The 16307-nt window shown below is 44.4% G+C and overlaps 1 protein-coding gene across 1 annotated transcript in view; it reads left to right on the forward strand.

The window, feature by feature from the left end:
• Window positions 1-16307, forward strand: part of LOC126484709 (cell cycle control protein 50A-like) — a 238904-nt gene that overhangs the window by 171227 nt on the left and 51370 nt on the right. Inside the window, exon 5 of the mRNA XM_050108305.1 lies at window positions 14038-14369. Within this exon, the coding sequence (XP_049964262.1) occupies window positions 14038-14369 (332 nt within the window). The remainder of the gene's footprint in view (window positions 1-14037; window positions 14370-16307) is intronic.

Consider the following 16307-nt stretch of genomic DNA (forward strand, 5'->3'; position numbering starts at 1 on the left):
GTGAAAACCTGGCGCATGATTATTTCTTTGCTATTATGTCTATTCGCAACGTATTTCGCAGACAGTATTTACAAATCCCGCTCAATGTACCTACACAGATATCACACGACAAATAGTTCAAGAGAGACGACGTCATAGACACTGAGATGCTTCATAAAATGCGGAATCGCCGGCCGAAGTGGCCGTGCGGTTAAAGGCGCTGCAGTCTGGAACCGCAAGACCGCTACGGTCGCAGGTTCGAATCCTGCCTCGGGCATGGATGTTTGTGATGTCCTTAGGTTAGTTAGGTTTAACTAGTTCTAAGTTCTAGGGGACTAATGACCTCAGCAGTTTAGTCCCTTAGTGCTCAGAGCCATTTGAACCATTTTTGAAAATGCGGCATCATGATTGGAGTAAATATATATTTTACTGCTAGAACACCCCTACAGTCGAGTATAAGGAAAGCCCAGACACCGATCAGTGTTTGTGACAGCTTTCAACTGCAAAGGGCGAACGGCTTTAGGAGAAAACGATAGCCGTCCATAGAGTTATGACGAGGCGTTGCTATAGACACGCTTACAAAATCGTTTTGCAGAGACGTGAAGCAACTGAGACCAGCATACAGAAATTGTGCACTAGATACGGAGTCCATTTTGTTTTCGTTTCTACTGGAAAATGGGAAAAAGAAAACTCGGGCATTGCCGGGTTTGCGAGCTACTTATAAAACCATAAGGACTCTTACCGAGCACACAGGACTCGCGTTCGGGAATACAACTGCTTAAACCCGAGTCCGGCCATACACATTTAGGTTCTCTGTGCGCTTCAGGGAAATGCCGAGATGGTTACTTTGAAATGGCACGGGCGACTTCCTTAATCCGATGGGACCGATGACTTCGCTGCTTCATCACCTCACCCCAAACCAACCAACCAACCTAAGGACTCTTACGTTTCGGAGTACATAATTGTAAATAAAATTAGACAGATGGAAGAACTTGAAAAGAAAGAAACGAAAATTATCAGGAGAATTTTCGGACCTTAGAAGACTACTGATAGGATTCGGAAGAATGCGAAAAACGAGGAGCTCTACATGTCCATCGAAAAGTTAACGGACGGGATTTAAAGTAGAACGGTATTGGCGTGAATCACTAGCTTAGCGTCAGCCTGAGCGGCGGGTACAGATCATCGTGACGTTTAATAACACAACAAATTTCCACCCCCACTGTATAGCTCCCTCTGTTACTGATTCCACAAATTCACTACTTAGCTCTGACAGCGACTGAAAACTATATCTAAATCTGTACACAGTATGAATGACATTTGTGTGTACGTACTGACAGACTTTTGTCCATCTCCACCCTTTGAATTTGACAAAGCACTGAAAGACCTGAGTCGAAACAAGGCCCCGGGAGTAGACAACATTCCATTAGAACTACTGACGGCCTTGGGAGATCCAGTTCTGACAAAACTCTACCATCTGGTGAGCAAGATGTATGAGACAGTCGAAATACCCTCAGACTTCAAGAAGAGTATAATAATTCCAATCCCAAAGAAAGCAGGTGTTGACAGATGTGAAAATTACCGAACTATCAGTTTCATAAGTCACAGCTGCAAAATACTAACGCAAATTCTTTACAGACGAATGGAAAAACTGGTAGAGGCCGACCTCGGCGAAGATCAGTTTGGATTCCGCAGAAATACTGGAACACGTGAGGCAATACTGACCCTACGAGTTACCTCAGAAAATAGATTATGGAAAGGCAAACCTACATTTCTAGCATTTGTGGACTTAGAGAAAGCTTTTGACAATGTTGACTGGAATACTCTCTTTCAAATTCTAAAGGTGGCAGGGGTAAAATACCGGGAGCGAAAGGCTATTTACAATTTGTACAGAAACCAGATGGCAGTTATAAGAGTCGAGGGGCATGAAAGGGAAGCAGCGGTTGGGAAGGGAGTAAGACAGGGTTGTAGCCTCTCTCCGATGTTATTCAATCTGTATATTGAGCAAGCAGTAAAGGAAACAAAAGAAAAATTCCGAGTATGTATTAAAGTCCATGGAGAAGAAATAAAAACGTTGAAGTTCGCCGATGACATTGTAATTCTGTCAGAGACAGCAAAGGACTTGGAAGAGCAGTTGAACGGAATGGACAGTGTCTTGAAAGGAGGATATAAGATGAACATCAACAAAAGCAAAACGAGGATAATGGAATGTAGCCTAATTAAGTCGGGTGATGCTGAGGGAATTAGATTAGGAAATGAGACACTTAAAGTAGTAAAGGAGTTTTGCTATTTGGGGAGCAAAATAACTGATGATGGTCGAAGTAGAGAGGATATAAAATGTAGACTGGCAATGGCAAGGAAAGCGTTTCTGAAGAAGAGAAATTTGTTAACATCGAGTATAGATTTAAGTGTCAGGAGGCCGGCCGCGGTGGTCTCGCGGTTCTAGGCGCGCAGTCCGGAACCGCGCGACTGCTACGGTCGCAGGTTCGAATCCTGCCTCGGGCATGGGTGTGTGTGATGTCCTTCGGTTAGTTAGATTTAAGTAGTTCTAGGATCTAGGGGACTTATGACCTAAGATGTTGAGTCCCATAGTTCTCAGAGCCATTTGAACCATTTAAGTGTCAGGAAGTCGTTTCTGAAAGTATTTGTATGGAGTGAGGCCATATATGGAAGTGAAACATGGGCGATAAACAGTTTGGACAAGAAGAGAATAGAAGCTTTCGAAATGTGGTGCTACAGATGAATGCTGAAGATTAGATGGGTAGATTACATAGCTAATGAGGAGGTATTGAATAGAATTGAGGAGAAGAGGAGTTTGTGGCACAACTCGAGTAGAAGAAGGGACTGGTTGGTAGGGCATGTTCTGAGGCATCAAGGGATCACAAATTTAGCATTTGAGGGCAGCGTGGAGGGTAAAAATCGTAGAGGGAGAAATGGCTCTGAGCACTATGGGACTTAACATCTTAGGTCATCAGTCCCCTAGAGCTTAGAACTACTTAAACCTAACTAACCTAAGGACATCACACACATCCATGCCCGAGGCAGGATTCGAACCTGCGACCGTAGCAGTCCCACGGTTCCGGACTGCAGTGCCTAGAACAGCACGGCCACCACGGCCGGCGCAGATGGAGACCAAGAGATGAATACACTAAGCAGATTAAGAAGGATGTAGGCTGCAGTAGGTACTGGGAGATGAAGGAGCTTGCACAGGATAGAGTAGCATGGAGAGCTGCATCAAACCAGTCTCAAGACTGAAGACAACAACAACAACACTGTTGACTGGTTGTGTCGGTAGATAGCACTTGGTATCCTGCTGTTAATAAGGGAGTTTGGTCAGGATGCGCGGCAGTGGCTGACTGTGGCGGGCCAAAACCCGCGATATACGAAGCAGTAAACAATCTTAGGAAAAGCTGTGTACTCTGTGACATACGAACTTTACCGTTCATGTGAAAGTGTGTTTACTGTTTCTTCGTCCAATAATACGATGCTTGCGCGATTTCGTCAGTCAGACTTTAAGAACAACGTATAATATCAAACATATCATTTTTTAATCTCTCAGCTCGTTTTCGCCAGTCGCACTTTACTGACGATCGGAAGAGACATACAAAAAAATTCAGATCGGGTAACTGCATTAAAAATATGCTCAATGAGATACACATCTGTACGCATCTCCTATGTAGAATGGTACTCAGGCCTTCTCCCATGCCTTGTATTCTAGCCCAAGCAACGACGGGTTTCTCAGTTTGTTCTTGTGAAGTCGTCAGTCATACGACCACACCGCCACCTGAGAGATCGATCCGCCAGAAGCGATTCTCTCGATAAACGGTACAGAAGAGCGGCTGTGTTAGCCAAAGAGTTCACAGCCAGTCGCAGTACTTATGCTCGCCGCGAGGCGCCGCTGGGCCACTTCGTGTGCAGCAGGAGAGTTGTGCAGTTGTGCCACCCTACAGTTCGTAGCCGCGCTCAGTGGTCAGCCAGCGCCGATGTTAGAAGGTCATCGTCTGCAGCTCAGTCATTGCTGCCATCAAGTCTTTGTAGTCCAGTTCCAAGTTAGTCTTCAAATTCACCGGATTCGACATTCAAGATTACGAGAGATTAATTCGTCACTGCAAGGTTTGTGACTTGTAAATTATGTCATTCTACAGGCGCTTAGTCTAGTCGCGCCTTCTATAGTTGTCAACCAATCAACCAACTGATGATGGACCACAGCAAAGTTAAGTAATAAATACTTTCTTATTTTGTACTCCTGCTAATTAATTGTGTTTTCCGATTGTAGCTACCAAGCAATCTTGGCATAGTAGAACCCACGTTTCCACCTCCTTGGCTGCCTCATATTTGCCACCTCATGTTGATGGACTCGATTATGGTGGTAGATTGAGAGCCATCAGTACTCGATAAAATTTAACGGCTTTTATTCCTGCTCATTTTACATATTGGTTCTGTTTTCCTTAAAACCATCACACTGCACAACATTCGCCTGTTCATTTACGGTTATGGAATGAAAATTAGCACCAAATGTTGCTATAACAGTTGCGATTAAGTGTACAGGGTGTGTGTGTGTGTGTGTGTGTGTGTGTGTGTGTATGTGGAACATGTCTTTGGATATGGAGTGAGGTTGAACAATTCTCTTTTCATTGGAGTTTTTTGTTTTGCTGCTTTCCTGTCTACTGTCTTCGAAGCATCATATCGTATCAGACGTTGATCTGATACGTACAGGAATACTGGGCTAAAATAGGTGCCTTCAGCGTTGCGTAGTGGTTAGCGTCAGTAGCTGACATGCTGCAGGTCACCGGATCAAATCCGAGCACATTCTATTTTCTAGTATTTACCATTTCTAGAAAGTTATTGAAATAATGTATAGTTATAATGATTATGTATTTTGAAATATCCGCTGTTTGTATAAATACCAGTGTCATGGAATATTCGATGTTTGTACAATGAAGAGCCAAAAAAATTGGTACACCTGCCTTATATCGTGTAGGGCCCCCTCGAGCACGCGGAAGTGTCGCAACACGACGTGGCATGGACTCAACTAATGTCTGAAGTAGTGCTGGAGGGAATTGACACTATGAATCCTGCAGGGCTGTCCATAAATCCGTAAGAGTACGAGAGGGTGGAGATCTCTTCTGCACAGCACGTTGCAAGGCATCGCAGATATGTTCAATATCGTTCATGTCTGATGAGTTTGGTGGCCAGTGGAAATGTTTAAACTCAGAAGAGTATTCCTGAAGGCCTTCTGTAGCAATTCTGGACGTGTGGGGTGTAGCATTGGCTCTGAGCACTATGGGACTTAACTTCTGTGGTCATCAGTCCCCTAGAACTTAGAACTACTTAAACCTAACTAACCTAAGGACATCACACACATCCATGCCCGAGGCAGGATTCGAACCTGCGACCGTAGCAGTCGCGCGGTTCCGGACGGAGCGCCTTAACCGCGAGACCACCGCGGCCGGCCAGGGGTGTAGCATTGTCCTGCTGAAATTGCCCAAGTCCGTCTGAATGCACAATGGTCATGAATGGATGCAGCTGATCCGACAGGATGCTTACGTACGTGTCACCTGTCACACTCGTATCTAAACGTACCAGGTGTTCCATATCATTCCAACTACAGAGGTCACACACCATTATAGAGTTTCCACCAGCTTGAACAGTCCGTTGCTGACATGCAGGGGCCATGGTTTGATGAGGTTGTCTCTGTACTCGCACACGTCCATTTGCTCGATACAATTTTAATCGAAACTCGTCTGACCAGGCAACATGTTTCCAGTCATCAGCAGTCCAAAGTCGGTGTTGACGGGTCTAGGCGAAGTATAACGCTTTCTGTCGTGCACTCATGAAGGGTACACGAGTGGGCCTTTGGCTCCGAAAGCCCATATCGATGACGTTTCGTTGGATGGTTCGCACGCTGACACTTGCTGATGGCCCAGAATTGAAATCTGCAGCAATTTGCGGAAGGGTTGCACTTCTGTCACGTTAAATAGTTCTCTTCAGTGATCGTTGGTCCTGTTGTTGCAGGATTCTTAGCCGGCCGCAGTGATGTCGGAGATTTTATGTTTTTTTCGGGATCCCTGACATTCATGGTACACTCGTGAAATGGCCGTAAGGGAAAATCCCCACTTCGTCGCTACCTCGGAGATGCTGTGTCCCGTGGCTTGTCCGCCGACTATAACACTCACTTAAACCTTGATAACCTGTCGTTGTAGCAGCAGTAACCGATCTAGCAAGTGCGCCAGGCACTTGTTGTCTTATATAAACGTTGCCGACCGCAGAGTCGCATCCTGCCTGTTTACATATCTCTGTATTTAAATACAAATGCCTATACCAGATTCTTTGGCGCTTCAGTGTATTAATAGCTGCACTCTCCACCGAGGAAGTTCTCGCTGTGCTCTGGTGTCAGTAACAAAGGAGCTTTCAGTGCCAGGCGCTATACATCATTGATGACAAATGCCTTCGAAATTGCAATTGACTGTGATTTCGATATTAAAATATTATTAGGCTGTTTGAAAAATGTTAGGATTTAGTGCCAACTGGTCAAATAAAAATTTCTCTGTGATACTCCTGCAGCCCGTTTCAGTCCGTACGCCATCATTAGGCATCGTAAAATATTTGTGATAACATACAACGCAGTACAAAATGAATGACGTCGAATGATATCATTCGTCCTACTTTCAAAGTCAGTTTACAAAGTTACTATATGAAGCGCTGTACATACTGGCAAGCGAAAATTATCTGTTTTGGCCTGTCCACCTCAGTGCCGTGACGTCACATCGCCCATATTAGCGTTAGTTTGGCTTGCATTTGCCTAATTTGAGAATCGGTACCCTCTGAGTTTGCTGATGTCTAATATCGCTGCTGTTTTTTCCCACTACTTCAAATCGAGAAGAAATGCGTTTCGTGTTTCAGAGCCTCTCCGCGTCAAAAATCAGTATTTTCAAGAATGTAGTCCGTGATTGCAGTGATGTCAGCTCTTGGACTCGAACACTCTGATTGCTTGCGTGTGTGTGGAATCAAAACCGACACAAGCTACGCATTTATAGTCTTGTTTATACTACTGTATTACAGATATTGGTCGTAGAAGTGTTCCTAAGTTTCCATGTGTAATTTAATCTAAAGATTTCAGTTGTAGCTTATCCCGGCGTAGGGATCCATGTATAATCTAGTTCGTCCATGTGAAATTGTTATTGCAACTCGTCTGTAGTTAACTAACTACACCTCTTTTAGATGTTTAATCTGTATTATAGGATATGCCTACTTATATTTGTGCCCTGTAAATGTCAATTCATGTTTTTCTACTTATTTGCGCAACGGTTTTACTTTCGCGCTATCTGATCTGACTGAAAAATGTTAGTTCGAGAATTTGTGACAAGTAATATTTATTCCCCAGCACTGAAGCTCATAGTCGTGATGTAAAAAATTTGTGTCATGATCTATTTCTGATCCTTAAAGAGATTGTTTCTGGAGCATATGAGTTACGTGCTCCGTTTTATGTGCAATTTGCCTGAAACTCTTGGTTAGGTGAGTCGCTCTCCTCATGGTGATGTATTGCGGGAAGATTATTAAATTGAAGGACAAACACACAAATAGTTGATTTCAGCGTAAATTGTTATTGTCAGCTTTGCTTTTTCGGCGCAAACCGTTAACATATAAAACTAGCGCCGACTGATGAAATACATTTTCATTTATATATACAGGGCGTCCCACGACGGTGATTACACTGTTTGAACTTTAACAGTTCGAACTGAAATAGCAAAAACTATTAATTTTAAAATCATATTGATGATTTACTGATGAAGATGTTCAAAGTATCTTCCATTGGGAGCAATATAGTGTTCGCAACGCTGCTTAATAGCTCGGCAGACATGTGTTATGGCTGCCATTGGAACGACTTCTCTCAGGTCATCCAGCACAGCTTATGTGACGTAGACGGTGTCCTTCATAGTTCCCCAAAGAAAGATTCTGGATGGATACTCAACACTTCCTCAAAAATGGGTCAAATGGCTGTGAGCACTATGAGACTTAACTTCTGAGGTCATCAGTCCCCTAAAACTTAGAACTACTTAAACCTAAGTAGCCTAAGGACATGTAATGCGTATATGCATTCCCTTAATGTGTTTAAGCCAAGTATTACGCACATTTATTCGATCGGGAATGCTCAGTAGCAGCCAGGCTACATGTACATTTAACAATTAAGCGTCAGCAAGAGCATTAGTGATGAAATCATAGGAGGCAATGTTTTGCAACCTCAGTAGGAGCAGTATCTGCAGGATCCGATTATTCGGGAGTAGGATCTTACAATCTGAGAGTATTTCGAGACAAACTTCCGTCACAATATCCGCAAACGTGACGTCAGATCCGCCTAGCAACAGCGATCTGAACGGCCATTGGCTGAAGGCTTGGATATATATATGTATATATATATATATATATATATATATATATATATATATATGTGTGTGTGTGTGTGTGTGTGTGTGTGTGTGTGTGTGTGTGTAGGAAACGAGAGAAGTTTCCTCATTTGCTGAGAGAGAAAGGTGGGGTGGTCTCTCTTGTCCTTCAGGAAGGCAGGGCGAATTAGCCGAGAGGATCCACTCAAAACGCACGGTCGGGTAACCGGGGTAGCTCTAAGAGAACGGTCGCGAGTGCATATTTCAGATGTTAAACAAGATATAAAGTGAAGTTATTAGTTATAAGAACGCCACGTGTCGTGGGGCAGTGTCTATCATTATGTAAAGTCAGAAAACGGTGTTAATGTGTGCAAAGGGTCGAATATAACGGCGTAGTCCGGAGCCGCCATATTGCAAATGCTGATTCTGTGACATGTGTGAGAAAGCAATTTCTGTATTAAAACAAGTATAGTGCAAACGTTGTTGACAATTAACAACTGGCATCCGTAAACACTCCAATTCGGCAGGATCACCACCTACATGGAACCTGGCGACTGAGCGCTACTTCTGTGCTACGAGGGACTTACCGAAGCAGCAAGACACCAGGTTAGTGATACCGCCCAGAGAAGTACTTCCTTCCCGCTACAATGCCAATGAGGGTGTTGTAGACATCACACACGTCCATGCCCGAGGCAGGATTCGAACCTGCGACCGAAGCGGCCACGCGGTTCCAGACTGAAGCGCCTAGAATCGCTCGACCGCCCCGGCCGGCCAACACTTCTTCGTTGGTCTATTCTCCTCTCAACGAATGTTTCATCTTCATTTCGGTACAGCTCGTGAACAGCTGGTAGAATCAGCTCCGGAAACATGATGAAGCACATTACTTCCGTCATTATTCCTTCAAAAAGAATGGCCCTATAAATCTTGTGACAGACGCAACACGCCATATTGATAACCCAGGAAGATTAATGCCTTGTTCTTCTGTAAAATGGGGATTATCTCTTGCCCTGCTCACCGAGCTATGGCGACTGATGGTTCCGTCCGGATTAAACGTCGCCCCATAAGGCCAAACAACATCAATCAACACTCCATTATCGCAAATTCATTCACAAAATTCGAGGCACCTATTCAGGTAACGCTCATTCATCGCGTGAAGAAATCTGGGACAGTATGTTCACCACCCTGCTGGATTTAAAATGCGGCGACAACATAATTGGGTGAGACCAGATCCACGCACACCGCGCTGTGTCCACTTCTTTGGGAGACTTGAGAAAACTTGTACCTCTGCGTCCGTTCCTATTTCGCCCGCTACGGGCTTCTTCCTGACACATCGTCCCTTCTTGGGATCACGCACGTTTCCTTCTCTCTCAGGTTCGTCGCATAATTTCGTTATTGGTATACGTCACTGTAGCGCCATATCAAACACTGCCCACCACCCTCTCGGCATATCTTTCATGTATATACATTTCTAATAGCACTTTAAAATACACTCTCCTTGCCCCAAGGACGAGTTTCCAGCCATCTTGTTATTTATGTGTACTTACGGGCAACTGAATACAAACAAAATATGTTATTTAATATATTGGACTGGTATCGACCACATGCTCCAAATCATAATGGATGATACACAAAAGTAAAACACAGTAAATACTATAGGCTATATATTATGGATATTCGAGTGTGTCTGTAACTACGTTTATTCTGTGTTAGACTGTCCAGGATATACTTATATTTTAGTTTAAGTTTTCATAGAACTTTTTCAGTTGTTATGTTAATTTTATGTCGTTTCTAGCACATTCTCATATTACTATGAATTAACCAAATCGTACTTTCAAATATCACTCACGTATTTTGCTGTCAAAGGTACCAAAGGTTTCAAAGTTATCGCCTGTTGTTTATTTGATGATGTGTGCAATCTCTTATTTCTTTCGCGCATTGACAACATAAGAAATTGTAAATATAACAGTTAAATTGCAAATGTTGATAGTATGAACTCTGTTCAATTTCGTTTGTAAGATTGCTTGATCTTTGGACGAGAATATTTATAAAATTAGTGATAGCTACTACTCGGATTTTTTTCCATGTAAGTTAAAATTTTTAGTTCCTCCAGAATGTTTACCCATTTGCCTTTATCAGTACTATTTGTAAGTGACAGTATTGTTCTCCGTCTGTCGTTTCGTGATCTTGCTCTCGGAATTGTGTACTGAAAGTTGCTGGATTGTTTGGAGTTTTTTTCCCGTGTTCTCCGAATCTCGTTTAAATACTTCTCCATTTTGAGCAATGTATACATTCTCACAGTCTTTCCATTTACATTTATGAACTCCCGATCGAGATAATGTTGTTGGTTGCTGTATAGAGTGGTATGTTTGTGTTCTCAACATGTAATTTGATCTGAATCCAGGTCTTAGATTCGTTTTTTCAGGACATGATGAATTCTGTCTGCTATTTGACCCCAATATTGTAGAACAATTTATATGGTTCTCTCTTCTTTCGGAAAGAACAGACACCACATACATATATAATTAAGCCTAGGATGGCAAATAATCTCTTCCGTGTGGATGCACACAATTCGCGAACTCTTACGGGAATTGGCGAAATGCAGTGAGTAACGAGGATAGTGGGTTGGTTCAAATGGCTCTGAGCACTATGGGACTCAACTGCTGAGGTCATTAGTCCCCTAGAACTTAGAACTAGTTAAACCTAACTAACCTAAGGACATCACAAACATCCATGCCCGAGGCAGGATTCGAACCTGCGACCGTAGCAGTCTTGCGGTTCCAGACTGCAGCGCCTTTAACCGCACGGCCACTTCGGCCGGCGAGGATAGTGGGCAAGAGGCACTACATTAGTAGTAGTGTGTTGTACAGGATGGATGGTTGGGCAGGCAGTGGCCGTTATAGAATGAATAGGATCATATTTAGACAAAGGCCATTTATTGGCGAAAGCATGTTGAAAAGTAGTCACATGGGCCGAGGAAGGTGAGGGTAAGCCAGAGCATAAGAGTTTGGCGAAACATAGTTCGCAAAGCTAACGAAAGTACACAGTGCCGCAGCGCCGGGAGAAGCAGGAAGGTCTACACTGCTACTGGGCGCATGTACAACTCACGGGTGAGCAAGAATACAAGAGAGCGGGCCCGGCGACGGGCGGCCGGGTATATTCGACGCACCACGTGGCTTCCTCCGCTCTGATTGGTCGGGATCGAGAAAACAGTGCGGGCGGCATGGAATTTTCCAGAGCGCCGCCTGCTAAGCGACTCCTGGGGCGGCGTTACCTCGTCACCACGTGAGGTAGGCGCGTGGCCAAGATGCCCTTCCTCGGTGCTGACTGCCTGTTACTAAATCGTGGGACGAAAGAATTTACAGACAGCCAACACGCCCGGCCTTGGCTTGGCCGCAATGGAAAAATGAAGTTACCGTTGGAAAGCTCATATAATAAAGTAAAATCTCCTACTGTCTGCCTCATCCTTTACAGTGTTAATAAGTTGAGAATTTGCGTCTGACAGGAGTTATACTAGAGTAGTCCGTGCAGTTGCGATGACCAGTGTGTCCATATGGCCCAGTGGTCAGTGCATGTGCGTAGTAAGCAGCAGAACTAGGTTTGAAATTTTCAACTTTCCCCACTGAATTAGATTAATGCCTATTCACAGCCAATGTCTGTAATTCCTCTGTGTCTTAAAGGTGGTATAAGTTTTAACATAAAGCGCCTAGCGAATCAAATCATTCTAAAACGTGTTCAAGTCAGCATCAAGTCAACCTCATATGTAACAAGACAAATAAAAACTGAAAATCGAAAACTCAGTGTTTGACATTATGGCGAATATTATGGGTGTACTTATCAAAAATAAGCATAAGACAATTAGACATCGTAATGGGAAGAATATTATAGCTTTGATAGCTAAGAAGTACCCCATCAAAACAGAATCCAAGAATTAGTCTAAATTTCATTTCTACTAGAAATGGTTCAAATGGCTCTGAGCACTATGGGACTTAACATCTGAGGTCATCAGTCCCCTAGAACTGAGAACTACTTAAACCTAACTAACCTAAGGACATCACACACATCCATGCCCGAGACAGGATTCTAACCTGCGACCGTAGCTGTCGCGCGGTTCCGGACTGCTGAGCCTAGAACAGCGTAGCCATCGCGGTCGGCTCTACTAGAAACTGTCAACCCTTAGTAAGATTATGTTTAATGACAGTGAAGAGAAGCCAGTTGTAATGTTAAATTTCTGTTCTACAAAAATTGTCGAACCTGACCCACATTACCTTTTATGGCAATGAAATTAGTTTAAAAAAAAATTGAAGTTATATCACAGAATGAAAACCATCCCATAGCAGTGCCACAGAAAGGACTGCAGTATATGCAGCAAAACTTGCCGTAGAAGGATAAAACAATGTAGTTAGTAAAACATTGCAAATAAAAAATGTAATAGTAAGGAATGCAAAAATAGTGAGGTGCCCACAGAAACGCAAACCGTAGATGCTGTTAATGACGAAATAAAGAATAATGATGCTATGCTTCTAAAAGAAGACAGTGGAAACACTAAAGTAATCATGAAGAAACAAGAATGCAGTAATAATACATTAGAATCTTTTAGTAAACGCGACATAAGAAGCATTGACAGAGATCAAGTACACAGTTTCAAGGCACTTATTAATAATTCGCTAAAGTTTACAGACAACTTCATCTAGAAAATTGAAAAGTGGTGGTGTATTATGACGTATCCATGAGCTTCGAAATTACGAGGACAAGCAAAAATACACAAAGAAAATATACTGATCGGGCCTGTAGTTAACTGAAAGAGTAGTACACCCACATAAAAAATGTCGAGGTTGTTTTCTCTATGATCAAACCCACCTAAAACAAAATATTTCTTCGGAAATTTTACCAATATTCTCTTCCGAAGATGAACCAGCCTTTCAAATCAAATATAACAGACTTTATGCTTTTAATATTTACACATTTTACTTTTCTATACGCTATATTTTTATATATTTACAAGCAATGAATGAAAGAAACATGGGTACAGCACGTATCACCAAAACCAAAAAGAAAGTAGAGAATAAGAGATAAGTTGGACGTGGCCTACAGTTTAATCTTCTTGTTTGTTTGCAGTACCTTCCTGACGTCCTCGTCCGCAACTCGCGGTCTAGTGGCTACCGTTGCTGCCTCTGGATCACGGGGTCCCGGGCCCCATTCCCGACTGGGTTGGGGATTTTTCTCTGCCCGTGGTCTGGGTGTTTCTGTAGTCCTCATCATTTCATCGTCATCATCATTCGTGACAATGGCTAGATTGGACTGTGTAAAAATTGGTACTGTGTAAAAATTGGGAGTTTGTACGGGCGCCGATGACCGTGCAGTTGAGCACCCTACAAACCAAACGTCATCTGGCATCATCGTACAGACTGGAACCCTCGCACGACAGCACTGTAGCATCCCACTGGAGGACAGAAACCTGGCCTGTGTCCAGTTTATCAACTGGCCACGAAATTTTGTATTTCGTCCTCTAGCCGTAAGCTGCGATACTCTGGTGAGGGGATTTCAGCGCGAACAAGAGCTGCAGACAGCAACCGGAATAGAAACGGGAAAATAATTAAGTAACTTTCCGTTTTGGAGGTGACGATTAGAGCTTCGTGGCTAGCTGTGATGTTAAAAGTGCCCCTTGTTGTGCCGGCAGCGCCGTGCGGGGCCATCGCCGACTCGCTGTTCAACGACTCGCTGCGCCTGGAGCTGCGGTGGCTGGGGCACCCCGACAACGAGACCGAGGAGGATGCCGAGGAGCAGGAGGAGCAGGTGGCGGGCCGCGCGGCGCCGCCCCTGGACGTGCCCCTGCCGATGGACGTCCCCGTGCTGCGCACCGGCATCGCCTGGCCCTCCGACAAGCAGCGCCGATACGCCAACCCGCCGGGCAACCTGACCGCCGCCCTAGCAGGGTTCGCCAAGCCGCGCAGCTGGAGGCGCCACGTGTACGAGCTGGACCCGGACAACGAAGACAACAACGGCTTCGTGGTACTGTACTGCCGCCCCTCATACACATTACGAGGTCGTCCGTAAATTAAGATCTCCAATGTTTTTCACATACACTACTGCCCATTAAAATTGCTGCACCACGAAGATGACGTGCTACAGACGCGAAATTTAACCGAGAGGAAGAAGATGCTGTGACATGCGAATGATTAGCTTTTCAGAGCATTCACACATGGTTGGCGCCGGTGGCGACACCTACAACGTGCTGACATGAGAAAAGTTTCCAACCGATTTCTCATACACAAACAGCAGTTGACCGGCGTGCCTGGTGAAACGTTGTTGTGATGCCTCGTGTAAGGAGGAGAAATGCGTACCATCACGTTTCCGACTTTGATAAACGTCGGATTGTAGCCTATCGCGATTGCGGTTTATCGTATCGCGACATTGCTGCTCGCGTTGGTCTAGATCCAATGACTGTTAGCAAAATATGGAATCGGTGGGTTCAGGAGCGTAATACGGAACGCCATGCTGGATTCCAATGACCTCGTATCACTAGCAGTCGAGATGACAGGCATCTTATCCGCATCGTTGTAACAGATCGTTCAGCCACGTCTCGATCCCTGAGTCAACAGATGGGGACGTTTGCAAGACAACAACCATCTGCACGAACAGTTCGACGACGTTTGCAGCAGCGTGGACTATCAGCTCGGAGACCGTGGCTGCGGTTACCCTCGACGCTGCATCACAGACAGGAGCTCCTGGGATGGTGTACTCAACGACGAACACGGGTGCACGTATGGCAAAATGTCATTTTTTCGGATTCATCCTGGTTCTCTTCACAGCATCATGAAGGTCGCATCCGTGTTTGGCGACATCGCGGTGAATGCACATTGGAAGCGCGTATTCGTCATCGCCATATTGGCGTATCACCCGGCGTGATGGTAGGGGGTGCCATTGGTTACACGTCTCGGTCACCTCTTGTTCGCATTGACGCCACTTTGAACAGGGGACGTTACATTTCAGATGTGTTACGACCCGTGTCTCTACGCTTGATTCGATCCCTCAGAAACCCTACATTTCAGCAGGATAATGCACGACCGCATGTTGCAGTCCTTTACGTGCGTTTCTGGATACAGAAAATGTTCGACAGCTGCCCTGGCCACCACATTCCCCAGATCCCTCACCAATTGAAAACGTCTGATCAATGTTGGCTGAGCAACTGGCTCGTCACAATACGCCAGTCACTACTCTTGATGAACTGTGGTATCGTGTTGACGCTGCATGGGCAGCTGTACCTGTACACGCCATCCAAACTCTGTTTGACTCAATACCGAGGCGTATCAAGGCCGTTATTACGGCCAAAGTTGGTTGTTCTGGGTACTGATTTCTCAGGATCTATTTACCCAAATTGCGTGAAAATACAATCACATCTCAGTTCTAGTATAATGTATTTTCCAATGAATACCCGTCTATCATCTGCATTTCTTCTTGGTGTAGCAATTTTAATGACCAGGAGTGTAGTAAACATCATTTTATAGCAAAGATTCTGTAGCTTGGACCTTTAGCTACTTTTCAACGTAGTCCCGTCACGATCGACGCATTTTCGGATAATATTCAGAAGCTTTTTCATACCAGTGTTGTACTACTCTCCTGATGACTCGTGCAGGAAGAAATGGACAGCTGCCTTCAGCTCTTTGTCGCTTGAGAATTTCATTCTCCCCAAGAGTTGTTTTAAGTTGGGGAAGAAATGGTAGTTACTGGGAGCCAAATCAGGGCTATATGTGGGATGGTGAATGATTTCTCACCCGAATTTGGCGATGAGATATGTCGTGGTGCTGGCGACGAGAGGGCGGGCGTTGTAACGCTGCAAGCGAACTCCCTTTGTCAGCCGACCCCTCCTTTTGTTCTGTGTAGCCCGGGGTAACTTTGTTAGTGTCTGGCAGTACGTTGCCGATGTGATTGTTGTACTTCTTTCCAGGT

This window comes from Schistocerca serialis, chromosome 6 (genome assembly GCF_023864345.2).
Source record: "Schistocerca serialis cubense isolate TAMUIC-IGC-003099 chromosome 6, iqSchSeri2.2, whole genome shotgun sequence".
In the NCBI taxonomy this organism is placed as follows: Eukaryota; Metazoa; Arthropoda; class Insecta; order Orthoptera; family Acrididae; genus Schistocerca; species Schistocerca serialis.